Source organism: Sapajus apella, unplaced genomic scaffold, assembly GCF_009761245.1.
Source record: "Sapajus apella isolate SASKATOON/1434 unplaced genomic scaffold, GSC_monkey_1.0 scaffold3, whole genome shotgun sequence".
Taxonomy (NCBI): domain Eukaryota; kingdom Metazoa; phylum Chordata; class Mammalia; order Primates; family Cebidae; genus Sapajus; species Sapajus apella.
This window is the reverse complement of record NW_022436943.1, coordinates 30,898,610-30,912,399: the sequence shown is the minus strand read 5'-3', so window position 1 is coordinate 30,912,399 and position 13,790 is coordinate 30,898,610. Positions and strand designations below refer to the sequence as shown.

At 34.0% G+C, this 13,790-nt stretch overlaps 1 protein-coding gene across 12 annotated transcripts in view; it reads right to left on the bottom strand.

The window, feature by feature from the left end:
• OXR1 (oxidation resistance 1) overlaps positions 1 to 13,790 on the bottom strand; it is a 479,029-nt gene that overhangs the window by 64,064 nt on the left and 401,175 nt on the right. For all 12 annotated transcript variants that reach the window (XM_032246219.1, XM_032246253.1, XM_032246229.1 and 9 more), the window contains 3 exons: positions 7,173 to 7,255; positions 2,894 to 3,001; positions 1,796 to 1,909 (listed from right to left, as the gene is read on the bottom strand). In XM_032246219.1, the coding sequence (XP_032102110.1) occupies positions 1,796 to 1,909; positions 2,894 to 3,001; positions 7,173 to 7,255 (305 nt within the window). The remainder of the gene's footprint in view (positions 1 to 1,795; positions 1,910 to 2,893; positions 3,002 to 7,172; positions 7,256 to 13,790) is intronic.

The following is a 13,790-nucleotide window of genomic DNA, read 5'->3' as shown; positions in this document are numbered from 1 at the left end:
TATACAATCTTTTCTTTATCCACTTGTTGAGTGACAGGCATTAGGGCTGGTTCCATATTTTTGCGATTGCAAATCGTTCTGCTATAAATATGCATGTGCAAGTATCTTTTTCGTATAATGACTTATTTTTCTCTGGGTAGATAGCTTAGTAGTAAAATTGCTGGATCAAATAGTAGATGTACTTTTAGTTCTTTAAGGAATCTCTTATCTCTTTTTTTGATCTAACCCGAGGACAAAGAATTTACTCATGTCACTGATCAAATTAGAGGAAGTTTTTTGGTCCATCTTTGAAGGTAGCTAAGTCACTGAGGATTAAAATATCATTCACATAACTTTATTCTCTCCATCCTTTCAGTCAAATGGCAAAAGTAAGAAGGGACACATTTTCACATAGGTTGAGGCCTGGCCTTGTTGCTCCCTTAAGTTTCAACATTTTCTTTTCTTCGATCTTATACTTTCCAAGAAAGAAAAAAGACAGGCAGATTTGAGTTAAAGTCAGGGAACAGGAAGAGACCCCGCAGGTTTCTAGTCAGGCATGATGCTACAGCCTAGATTTTCATAATTCTGCTTTATGGTTTGAAACACAGGCTCAGTTAACCTATGGCCACATAGTTAGTTTGTCATTGCCTCTTATGAGTACATGTCTTTCTAAGTCCCATGGGGAAATGGCACGACTAAGTACAAAAAGGTATTCTGTTTCATTTGGTAAGTAATACCTACCATTAAAACCTGACATCTTATCAATGATGACAACAAATGTAATATATTCCTTTCATGTGACTGCATTCTAAAGTACAGAATTACCATATTTATATAAATAAGATATCCAACAAATAAATGAGTAAGACCTCATTTCTCTCTCTCACATACACACACACATGCAGAAAAGAGTTCCTGGGCAAGGAGAAAAACAGTTAATAATATTATCATGTAATTTATTCCATGAAAAAAGTGGTACACTAGAGCTTAGAAATAATTATAGGCAAATTAACATTAAAAATTTGTTTAGTTATTAGTTTGCTTACCATCTGTTATCTTAAGCTTTGAGTGCAAATTGAGGCAAATAAAAGGCTGTATCCTAAAGTCAAGAGAACAACACAGAAGAATATCCCACAGGAATCTAGCCATTTAATGAAGAAATAGTATTTTACATGTAAACATTAGTCGTTATAAAAATAGAAAATTATGATTAGTGTTAACAATTAATGTAGAAAGGCAAAGAAATATATAATTCCTTTCAGAAGATTTTAATCAAAATTATTAAATAAGTTTAGTTCCCTGAAATTCATTTGTAAAATGTAACTTATTAGAACACTCATTCCTTAGAAATGCTAGATAAATTAATCTATGTTAATTCTTGGGTGACAAAGATGATAAATTATTTTTTAAAAGGCAGTGTGTCAAAAATAAATTCAAGAGTTCTGAGTACTATATAAATACTTATTCATTTATAAGTGAAATAAACATCAAATTGGACATGAACTTCCTCTATTGTGATAACGTCATGTTTGCTGTGTAAGACCCCTTTGTAAGAAAAATTATACATGTTCTTTATAGAATAAGAGTTTATGAGTATTGTTGGACCACCACCACCACCTACAAAGATAGGTCAATTTAAACTGTATGGTTTCATAAGAATGTCTTATTTTGAAAGCTGAGATTTATAAACTTAAGCAACAAAATAAAAAGGAAATATTTCATTCTAACCATAGTCAAAGTGGAATGAAAAAAACATGATGGTCAATGTAGAAGTGAGATTTCTTCATAGTCATCTTTGCAAAGCAGAGATACTTACAGTGGTCTTATCAAATTCAGCCTCAGATGATGTTGGTGACAAAGGACTTATGGGGCTTAAAGACGGAGAACTCTCAACACTGGAGACATATTCAGGATCAGGAACATATAGAACCTGTAAGGAAACATTCACACAAAGATTTAGTTAAACTGAAGTGTTAATAATCAGATGGTGTTCTATAGACAAGCACTATTAACAGTGACCTTGTTCTATAAGCAAGTACTATTAACAATTATCAATTAAACGGAAAAACAAAAATTTTCAAATTATAAGAATATAACAACATTTTTAAGAAAGAACATTTAAAATCAACTTAGACACACTTGATAATATATACTGCTGAAATAGTGTGGGGAAACATTAAAAATTTTCATATACTATAGGTATACTCCTAAAGGACAATTTGGCAATAGCTAGCAAAATTTAAACTGCACATATCCTCTGATATAGTAAATTTACTTCTAAGAATTCACCCTACAGAAATACCTGCATATAAAGAAAAACAGATATGTATATGTATGTTTACTACAGCAGTACTAACCTTAGCAAAAGAACAGAAAAAGTCTAACGCTTATTGTGACTAACTAAACGAGTATGATGTATCGATACAATGCAATACTATGCATGTGTAAAAAAGTTTGAACTAGAGCTGTGATTAAATAGAATATTTTCCAAGAATCAAAGTTACATTAAAACACAACAACAACAAAAATAGGCTAGATTATTCTTGGAAGAAATGCAAACTGGCAACTGGTTGCTTCTGGAAAGGAAATTGGAAGTGTGGATGGAAGGATGCCTTACTTTGATAAAGGCTGGAATTTTTTATGACATGCATATATTGCTCTAAATATTTTTAAAAAGCTCTTTATAATTATACTTAAACAGAAAGATTTACAATTATTTTCAGTAAGTATTAAAATAGAAACTCATACAGACATAAAACAGTTAATTTTCTCTTATGGCCAATATAATTTGTTAAAAGCACATATAAAATTATTCTCAAATTTTCTGTATTAACTACAGTACCATGAATACTTTCTGCCTTTCTATTTATTGTTTCTAAACATCAGCACATTAAAAAAAAAAAAAAGATATTACCTGTCCAGTAACAACTGCTCGGGAGAATAACTTATTTAATTGAACAAGTTCATTAGGTGTTGTATCAAACTTCAGGGCTATGCTATTCAACGAATCCCTTGATTCAACCTGTTTAAAAGAAAAAATAAATTATTTTAATGGTGAAAACTGAAAAACTAAACTCTCATATTTAATGAGCATTAGTACATCTAGGGACCAACTTACATTTGATTAACAACTGGTACTGTTATCTTTGAAAATAACTGCCAAGAAAAACTGTGTTTTGTTAATAAATGATCTCAATCTATTATGATACAGAGCATAGGCTTTATCACAATAGATTTACCTGTAGGTCTCTACTTCAAGTAATTTCAAAATACAAAACATAATTTAAAAATCAAAAACATTATTTTCATTTTACAAATGTTTTAAAATAATACAATATTCCTTTGAATCATTTCCAAAATATATGCAACTTCTAGCAATATGCTAATTTTCATATGTGCAAAGTACACCTGTATTAAACTCAAAATGCTACTTTAATGATCTATATGCATATATTCTGCTGCTGCACTTATATAAATTAGAAAAATATTTGAACCAAAGTTGAGCAATTTAATTCTGAATCATTCATATACTTTCATGATCATATGTATAGAAATTATAAATATTGAGATTTTACCAATTATCCTAAAGGAAAATGTCATTTGGTCAATATAATAAAACCACTTAAGACTCTACATTACATAAGGCATTAAGAGTGCTCTGAAGAAAACACAAATAAATGCAATTAAAAGTGGTTATAGTGCACAAGGAATTTACAATCCAGTTGGAAAATAAGACAGAAAAGGTTATGTAAAAGATGAAGAACAATTTAAAATGGAGCAACGAATGTAATAGATGTTTTGAGTATGAACAAAAGCACCATGTAATCCAAATTTTCCAGAAAAGACTTTATAGAAATGATTTAAAGCTGGGTCTTGAAGAAGCGGTGGGAATTGAGAAGTAGAGAGAAAAGAATGAACTTTCAAAGTGCAGATAACAGAACCGACAGTTAAGAGACAGAAAACTATAAAACATATTTGTGGGAGACTGCCCTCTTCCTCCTAAACCATCCAGAGTAGACTCATGAAGCACAGATTTTTAGGAAGGTGATTAAATGGAGTTAAGTCTCTAAAAAGGATAAAGAGGCATTTAGAGGTCAGGCATGGTAGCTAATGCCTGTAATTCCGGCATTTTGGGAGGTCGAGGCAGGTGGACTGCTTGAGCCCAAGAGTCCAATACCAACCTAGGCAACATGGCAAAACCCCACCTTGACAAAAAATACAAAAATTAGCAGGGCATCATGGTGCATGCCTGTAGCCCTACCTACTCAAGAGGCTGAGGTGGGAGGAACACTTGAGCCTGGGAAGTTGAGGCTGCAGTGAGCTGTAACAGCACCGCTGCACTCCAGCCTGGGTGACAAAAAAAAACCCTGTCTCCAAAAAAAAAAAAAAGGCATTTAGAATTAGATTATGGAAGACTTTGAAAGTCAGGAAAAGCAGATGTGTGCGCATTTTTGTGTGTATGTAAAACAATAATACACATATTTTCCTTAATGGTTTTATAAAACCAAATTTATGCCAAATATTTAGGTTAATATAATAATAATCTAGTGCTGCCTACCTTCCTTCTATGCAAACTTCCCCATCTACACAAGGCACTGATATAAAACCTATGTTATTGAGGTAATATACATAAAAGCTCTCTGTAAACAAATGATATTTTGCACTAACATCTGTAAATTTACAAAGTACTTTCATATTAATAATCACACATTTTCACACTGATTCTATTAAATGAGATGATAAAGGTAACAAAACAGGCCAAGCAGCATCTCATATTAGTGGCATCAGGGCTAGAATTAATAGAACAAGAAAGGGAATGGATGCAGAAAAACAAATACAATACTACTGCAATAGATAAGGCTTAAAGTAATAAAAATGTAAAGAAATAAATTAAGGTATAAGATTTCAACTAAGACTCAAGAGAAGACATTCATGGATTAAATGGAGTCATAGTGATGGCAGTAGTCGTAGGTCAGGGAAGTAAATGTGAATGAGTAAACTGATGCTGACTCTAAAGACTGCAACCTGAATGAATAACAAAATGAAAGGGAACGAAAATGAGAAAATCGGGCATTATGGAATGATGGGGAAAGAAGAATTGGTAAGAGGTTTGCCATAATTAGTTTAATATAAAGTGACAATAGGAAATGCAAGCAACTAGAAAGGTAGGAATAGAAAAAAAGTTTGGGTCTCAGCGCACATAGTTTATGAAGTTCTTAAGCTCTCCAAGTAATAGAATGTCAATAGAAAAGCTAAAAGAAACAAGGGACCAGTCACATTTGGAATTAAGAGGAGGCAAACACCCAGCAAAACAGACGGAAGATACAATCAAAATAATAACAAGGGCAATGAAGCATAATGATAGCAAAATGTAGTACAATTAGTTTCAAGAATAAATTAGAGTTCTGGAAAAAGAAAACAGAGAAAGGAGGAGAAGGTGCCATTGAAGATAATTACCAAGAATTTTTCCAGAATTTAAGAGTGGCAAGATTTCTTAGACTGAAGAAACACAATAAGCATAATAAAAACATGTTTAAATCTAGGTTTCTCATATTGGCACTGCAGAATTGGAAAAATGAAGAAATTTTAAAGGTTATCTATTAAAAAACTTATTTGAACTTATTTTCTCAATTATGCAGATAAGGTACAAACACAAGCAATTTGAGTTTATAATATGCTATGAGATTATCTTGATAACAGTAAATTTTATTCCATTCTAAATTATCCGATTCCTAACCTTTTAAAAATATTTAAAATCTTGTCTGGGCACGGTGGCTCACGCCTGTAATCCCAGCACTTTGGAAGGCTGAGGCAGTGGACCACCTGAAGTCAGGAGTTCGAGACCACCCTGGCCAACATGGAGAAACTCCATCTCCATTAAAATACAAAAATTAGCCAGGCATGGTGGTGTACATCTGTAGTCCCAGCTACTCAGGAGGCTAAGGCAGGAGAATCGCTTGAACCCAGGAGATGGAGGTTGCAGTGAGCCGAGATTGCGCCACTGCACTCCAGCCTGGATGACAAAATGAGACTCAATATTAAAAACAAAAAAAATTAAAATCTCAAACTGTCCATTATATATTAATAGTATATTGAAATAGAGTATAACTCAGAATTTTGATGATTTGTTCAATTTTAAAGATGCATGGAAAATAACCAAGATTCAAACCATGACTGGATGGTTTCATAATGACACAAATGCTAAATTAATGTTTAAAATTGCTGTTCTCCTTAATACAGTTATATTAGAAAAACATAAAATAATAACAAAATTAAACTCAGTTAAAAGTGCTTTTTAGCTGGGTACAGTGGGTCACGCCTGTAATCCCAGCACTTTGGGAGGCCAAGCGGGCAGATCATGAGGTCAGGAGTTAGAGGCCTGGCCAATATGGTGAAACCCAGTCCCTACTAAAAATACAAAAATTAGCCAGGTGTGATCGCACACGACTGTAGTCCCAGGTACTCAGGAGGCTGAGGCAGAAGAACCGCTTGAACATGCTGTCTCAAAAAAAAAAAAAAAAAAAAAAAAAAAAAAAGTGCTTTACAACATTTAACATTATCTAAATAAACAATCTTTACATTCAATCAAATAAACAGCACATCATACACCAAAGCTGATTTCTCACTTCAGTTTCCCAGAGTAAACAGAAATGTGAAAAGCTAGCTGACTGCAGGGAAATTTGAGGTTCATTTCAAGAATACAGAAAGAAAAGCTCAATTTTCAGGCTAAGGCAGTTAGCTATAAATACAAACAAATGATTTAATGTGGGAGGTTATACTGGAGGATTAACATCAACTTGTCTTTGAAGTATCCCATCTGCCATTAACATTAGCACTGCTGGGAATAAAATGAAGATCACATTTCTAAAAAAATAAATATTTTCCTAAAAGCCTAACCTAACAAAAATTATTGGCCCATAGGAACTCTCTCAGTAAATTATCACCTATATTAAAATAAATTTTCTAGGATAACTACCTTTGTATCTCAGTCAAATTTATCTTTAAAGAAAAAATCCTAAAGTACAACTAAGAACTTAAGTATTATTATTAATAAAACAGTTATCCAAAATATAATACATATTTTTAAAAATAAGGCAATTAACAATGCTCATCTTATTTATAGTGTAAACAGAGAATGTCTTAAAGAAGACTCTTACAAAGAAAAATAGCTTTTTCAAAAGCAAATAACTTACAGTATATTCAATAGTCCCTTTAGGTTTCTGAAATGACATTCGTCTCCCATCTTTCTTGTCTAAGGTCTTCTTTTGGCCAGTGTCTGGAAAAAAAAAAGGCAAAATTCCTATTAAATTCATCTTCCTTTCAGAGTAACGTCAAGAACTGCGGAATAGAGCTCTCTGGGAAGACATCTAATTTTCTAGTAATATAGCTTACTTCCTGGGATTCTCTGCTGTCAAAAACAAGCTACTGTCAAAAAATGGAATTGTACTTCCAACTTGCTTGCTTTAGGAACTGACCAGCATGAACCACTAGAATAACTGCAAGCCAATGCAAAAAAGGAAATAATTAAAAACTAAATTACAGACCATTTATTTCAACATATTTAACCTGATTATAATTTCAAGATATATTACAATATTTTTAAAATACATATTTCAAGATATATAGTATTAATTTTACCCAAATAAGAAAATGTAACTTTAGTTCTCACAGGAAAAAATTTCTCTATAAGTCATAAGGGAAAATAGTCTTCTCTATAAAATTATTAACTTTCTTATTAACATGCCATAAGGTAAATCAAGGTGTACTTTCATATATAAACATATATTTGCACATTTAATTTCACATTAACTGCCAATTATTAATTTTCATTCGTTTGTCAAGACTTCCCTTGATCATTTCATTATTATAAAGAATAAGGAAACTGTTTCCCCTTAAATTTTGCATTGGTGTTAATCTTCTCATCTATACTACACTGAATTGATAAAATACCACTTCTATCTAAACATAAAAATTATTAAAATGAAATTCTCTGAAAAATGAAATGAATCACAAAATTAGATATTAAACATAAAAAATGCTATATTCACCCTCAAATTTTTCCAAAATTAAAAACTATATATAGTTTTCAAAGAAAATTTAGTTCAACCTAAGACCATATAATCTAGAAAATATCTATTTCATTGTTCTTCCTCTATTTAAACTTAAATGACATTTTGACCATAACAAGAGTTTAAGTGACCTAATTATATCAGCTGTTGGGTAAATGGTTCTAAAGAAGCACTAATAAATAATAATATCAAAATATTCAAAAAGGCCAGTTACTTCTGCAATGCTTTTAAAAACTATCCTAAAACCTACCTGATCACTCAGCTAACTCAAGTCTCTGTTATTAGTCACATGGCATCTTTATGTTTCCTTCACAGCATCTGGCACAGTGTTAATATTAAATCTATTCCACTAAATTTAAATCTCTTCCACTAAACTGTAACCTCCAAAGCACTGCCTTCGTTCCACAAAGCCTCCTCAGTGCCTAACAAGGGGCCTGACACATGGCAAGCATCTAATGAAGTGATGTTCTGAAGCAACTACTTGAAATGTACCTTGAACTACCAAAATTATTATAAACTGCCATTAATTTTTCATAAAGAAAAGAAACAATTATGGTTCATCCATTACAACTCTAGGAAAAAAAGTATGCAGAGATATGAACACACAAAAACATGTACACATTCTACTTTTGTATCCTAAATATTTAAAGAATTCTTAAAAACTTAGAGGAAAAAAATGCAGGTGAAAATATGGGCAAAAGATATGATCAGACAATTCACAAGAGGATATAAAAATGAACTTAAACATATAAAAATGTTCAATCTCACTCACAACTAGAGATATGCAAGTTGAAAGTATACTGAAATATCATTTCGCACCTGTCAGACAAAAAGAAGTTTGGTCACAAATAGTTTGACAGTAGGAAAAGAGATATTCTTCTACATTCCTGGTGACAATGCAATATGGTACAGTTTTTAGGAAGAAGAATATTATTTTTGCTTATCAGACTATTCTAATTCTTCTACATTGAATAGTTTATATATAAATTTTCCTCTCTAATGAGAAAAACATTAAAACTATTTTAAGATAAAATAAATTTTAAAGATTTTATTTTAAATAACCTAAAATTTATTAAAATAAATTTGAATGTACTTATTTTAAAAATATATTCAAATTTATTTTAATAAATTTTAGGTTATTTATAAGTTTTAAATAATTTTTAAGTGATTTTTAAAAACATCAAACAGAACCAAAAACACTCCTCATTTTGCAATTTAAACTTCTCAAGCAATGCAATATACAATTACAGATTACTTTTAACTAATAACACACTGTTCCTTAATTAATTTTAGGAGTAACCCTTAGTTTGCATTTACTTTGTCTAACAGTTTTTCAATTTGTTTCATAACATCTCAAGAGTTCATTAAACATGTTTGCAAGTTAGCAATTGCTCTACAATTTTCTAGAGCTCACCACAGAATGCAGTTCAGAGCAAGAAAACTAACATAACAACTTTCTATAGCTTAAAGTTTGAAAAACAAGTGGGAAATATTCTCTTTACTAATTAAAAATTAAGTAATAATTATATATCATAAAAATAGTTCTAAATTTTAATAATATTAAAATGTTTATACACAGATATAAATACCAAAGCACATAAAATAAGCTATTTATTTTCTTCTATCAGTATGAAAATACAATCAAATAATCAAACATTTGAGAGTAGGTAGAGAAAAAGGCCAGGTCACCTACAAAGATAAGTCCATCAGACTGACAGCAGACTTCTCAGCTGAAACCCTACAAGCCAGAAGAGACTGAGAGCCAAAATTCAACATTCTTAAAGAAAAAAACTCCAACCCAAAATTTCACATCTGGCCAAACTAAGCTATACAAGGGAAGGAGAAATAAAATCCTTTTCCTAACAGCAAATGCTGAGGATATTGTTTACCACCAGACCTGCCTTAAAGGAGCCCTAAAATACGTATAAGAAACACCATTACCAGCCACTATAAAAACACAATGAAGTACGCAAACCAGTGACATTATATAAAGTAGTCAGAGCAAAAATCTGCAAAATAACCAGCTAACATCATGACAGGATTAAATCCACACATAACAATACTAACCTTAAACGTAAGTGGGCTAAATGTCCCAGTGAAAAGACTCTGTAGAGAGAAGCTGGATAAGGAACCAAGAACATTGGTATGATGTCTTCAAGAGATCCATCTCACATGCAATGAAACACATAGGCTCAAAATAAGAGTATGCAGAAAAATCTACCAAGCAAATGGAAAACAGAAAACAGCTGCGGTTGCAATTGTAGTTTCTGACAAAACTAGGATTGAAATCTAGTTTTAAGCCAAGACTTTAAACCAACAAAGATCAAAAAAGACCAAGAAAGGCATTCCATAATGGTAAAGTGTTCTAAATAAGATCTAACTATAGTAGATATACATGCACACAATACAGGGGCACTCAGATTCATGAAGCAAGTTCTTACAGACCTACGAAAAGACTTATATTCTCAAACAATAATATTGGGAGACTTTAACACCCCACTGACAATATTAGATCACTGAGACAGAAAATTAACAAAGATATTCGGGACCAAAGCTCAGCACTGGATTAAATGGATGTGATCTCTACAGAACTCTCCACCCAGAAACAACAGAATACACATCATCACATGGCACATACTCTAAAGTAAAACACTCCTCAACAATGCAAAAGAACTAAAATCATAACAAACAGTCTCTCAGACCACAGTACAATCAAAGTAGAAAAACTGAGACAAAGACATTCACTCAAAACCATACACTTACATAGAAATTGAATAACCTGCTCCTGAATGACTTTAGTGTAAATAATGAAATTAAGGCAGAAATCAAGTTATTTGCAACTAATAAGAACAAAGATATAACATATCAGAATCTCGGGGACACAGCTGGCCAAGTGCAGTGGCTCATGCCTGTAATCCCAGCACTTTGGGAGGCCGAGACGGGCAGATCACCTGAGGTAGGGAATTCGAGACCAGCCTGACCAACATGGAGGATCCCAGTCTCTATTAAAAATACAAAATTAGCCAGGTGTGGTGGTGCATGCCTGCAATCTAAGCTACTAGGAAGGCTGAGGAAGGAGAATCGCTTGAACCCAGGAGGCAGAGGTTGTGGTGAGCTGAGGTCATGTCATTGCACTCTAGCCTGAGCAACAAATGTAAAGCTCCAACTAAAAAAAAAAAAAAAAAAAAAAAAAAAAAGTAGTAAATGCCCCATATATGCTTGAAAATAATGTATACTCTGCACTTCAGGGTTTAGTGTTTTATATATGTATACGCATACATGCACACATATTTATCTATGTCCACGAGATCAAGTCTGTTGATTGTGTTGGTCAAATTATGTATGTTTGTGTTTCTTTTCTTTTGTCTGATAATTCTGTTATCAATGGAGTTTGTTAAACTCTCTCACTCTAATTGTGGCTTATTTGGTTCCTAGTAGCTCTCCCTACTTTACTTTTTATAAATTGGAACCATTTTATTAGGCTCATACAAATTGAAAATTGTTACATCTTCCTGGAAAATTGAACTTTTTCTCACAATACTGTTTCCCCTAAAGTATGCTTTGTCTAATATTAATGTACCAATTTTCATTAGTCTCTGCTTTTTCTTTTGATTCTCAATATTGCTGTGTCCTTATGTATTAGTCTGTTCTCACACTTCTATAAAGAACTGCTTAATATTGGATAATATAGAAAGAAAAGAGATTTAATTGACTCACAGTTACACATGGCCACAGAGGCCTCAGGTTAAGAATTATAGCAGAAGGCAAAGGGGAAGCAAGACACCTCTTTCACAAGGCAGCATGAACTCAGGAGGAACTACCAAACACTTATAAAACCACCAGATCTCATGAGAACTCACTATCACGAGAACAGCGTTAGGGAAACAGATCTCATGAGAACTCACTATCACGAGAACAGCGTTAGGGAAACCACACCCATGATCCAACTACCTCCAACTGGTCTCTCCATTGACACATGGAGATTATGGGGATTATATTCAAGATGAGATTTGGGTGGGGACACAAAGTCAAATCATATCATTCTGCCCATGGACCCTCACAAATCTCATTTCCCTTTCATATTTCAAAACTAATCAGGCCTTCCCAATAGTCCCCCAAAGTCTTAATTCATTCCAGCATTAACTCAAAAGTCCAAGTTCAAAGTCTTATCTGAGACAAGTCAAGTTCCTTCCACCTATAAGCCTGTAAAATCAAAAGCAAGTTATTTACTTCCAAGACACAATGCGGGTACTGATTGGGTAAATGTTCCTGTTCCAAATGGCAGAAATTAGCCAAACCAAAGGGGCTACAGGTCCCATGCAAGTCCAAAATCTGGTGGGGCAGTCATTAAAGTGCCAAAATAATCTCCTTTGACTCCATGTCTCACATCCAGTTCATGCTGATGCAAGAGGTGAGCTCCCATGGTCTTGAGCAGTTCCACTCCTGTGGCTTGGTAGGGTACGGCCCCTCTCCCAGCTGTTTTGACTGGTTGACATTGAGTGTCTACAACTTTTCCAGGTGCACAGTGCAAGCTGTCAGTGGACTTACCATTCTGATGTCTGGAGGATGGTGGACCTCTTCTCACAGCTCAACTGGGCAGTGCCCCAGGGAAACTGTGTGTGGGGCCTCTGACTCCACATTTCCCTTCCACACTGCCCTAGGAGAGGTTCTCTATGGGGGCTCCATCCCTATGGTAAACTTCTGCCTGGACATCCGAGTTTTCCATACACCCTCTGGTATCTAAGCAGAGGTTCTAGTCCCAAACCTCAATTTTTGACTTCTGTGCACCCACAGGCCCACCAACCCATGTAAGCCACCAAGGCTTAGGGCTTGTATCCTCTAAAGCAGCGGCCTGGACTGTACATTGGTCCTTTTTAGCCAAAGCTGAGATGCAGGGCACTGAGTCCTGAGACTGCACAAAGCAGCAAGGGGGTCCAGCCCATGAAACCTCTTTTTCCTCTTAAGCCTTCAGGCCTGTGATGGGAGGGGCAGCCACAAAGGTCTCTGACATGCCCTGAAGACATTTTGCCCATTGTCATGGTGATTAACATTTGACTCCTTATTACTTAAGCAAATATCTGCAGCTGGCTTGAATTTCTCCTCAGAAATGGATTTTTCTTTTCCATTGTATTGCCAGGATGCAAAATTTTCAAACTTTTCAGCTCTGCTTCCCTTTTAAACATAAGTTGCAATTCCAAACCATCTCTGTGAATGCATAAAACTGAATGATTTTAAGGTCACCCAGGTCACCTCTTTGAACACTTTGCTGCTTAGAAATGTCTTCTGCTAGATACCCTAAATCATCTCTCTCATGTTCTACAGATCTCTAGGGCAGGAGCAAAATGCTGCCAGTCTCTGCTAAAGCATAGCAAGAACCACCTTTATTACAGTTCCCAACAAGTTCCTCCACTCCATCTGAGACCATCTGAGGCTGGACTTCATCGTTAATATCACTATCAGCAATTTGATCAAAGCCACTGAACAAGTCTCTAGGAAGTTCCAAACTTTCCCACATCTTCCTGTCTTCTTCTGAACCCTCCAAACTGTTCCAACCTCTTCTGGTTACTCAGTTCCAAAGTCACTTCCACATTTTTGGGTATCTTTATAGCAATACCCGACTCTCTGCAGTTCCAATTTACCGTATTGGTTCATTCTCACACTGCTATAAAGAATTGCCCAAGACTGGGTAATTTCAAAAGGAAAGAGGTTTAATTGACTAACAGTTCGACATGGTTGGGGAGG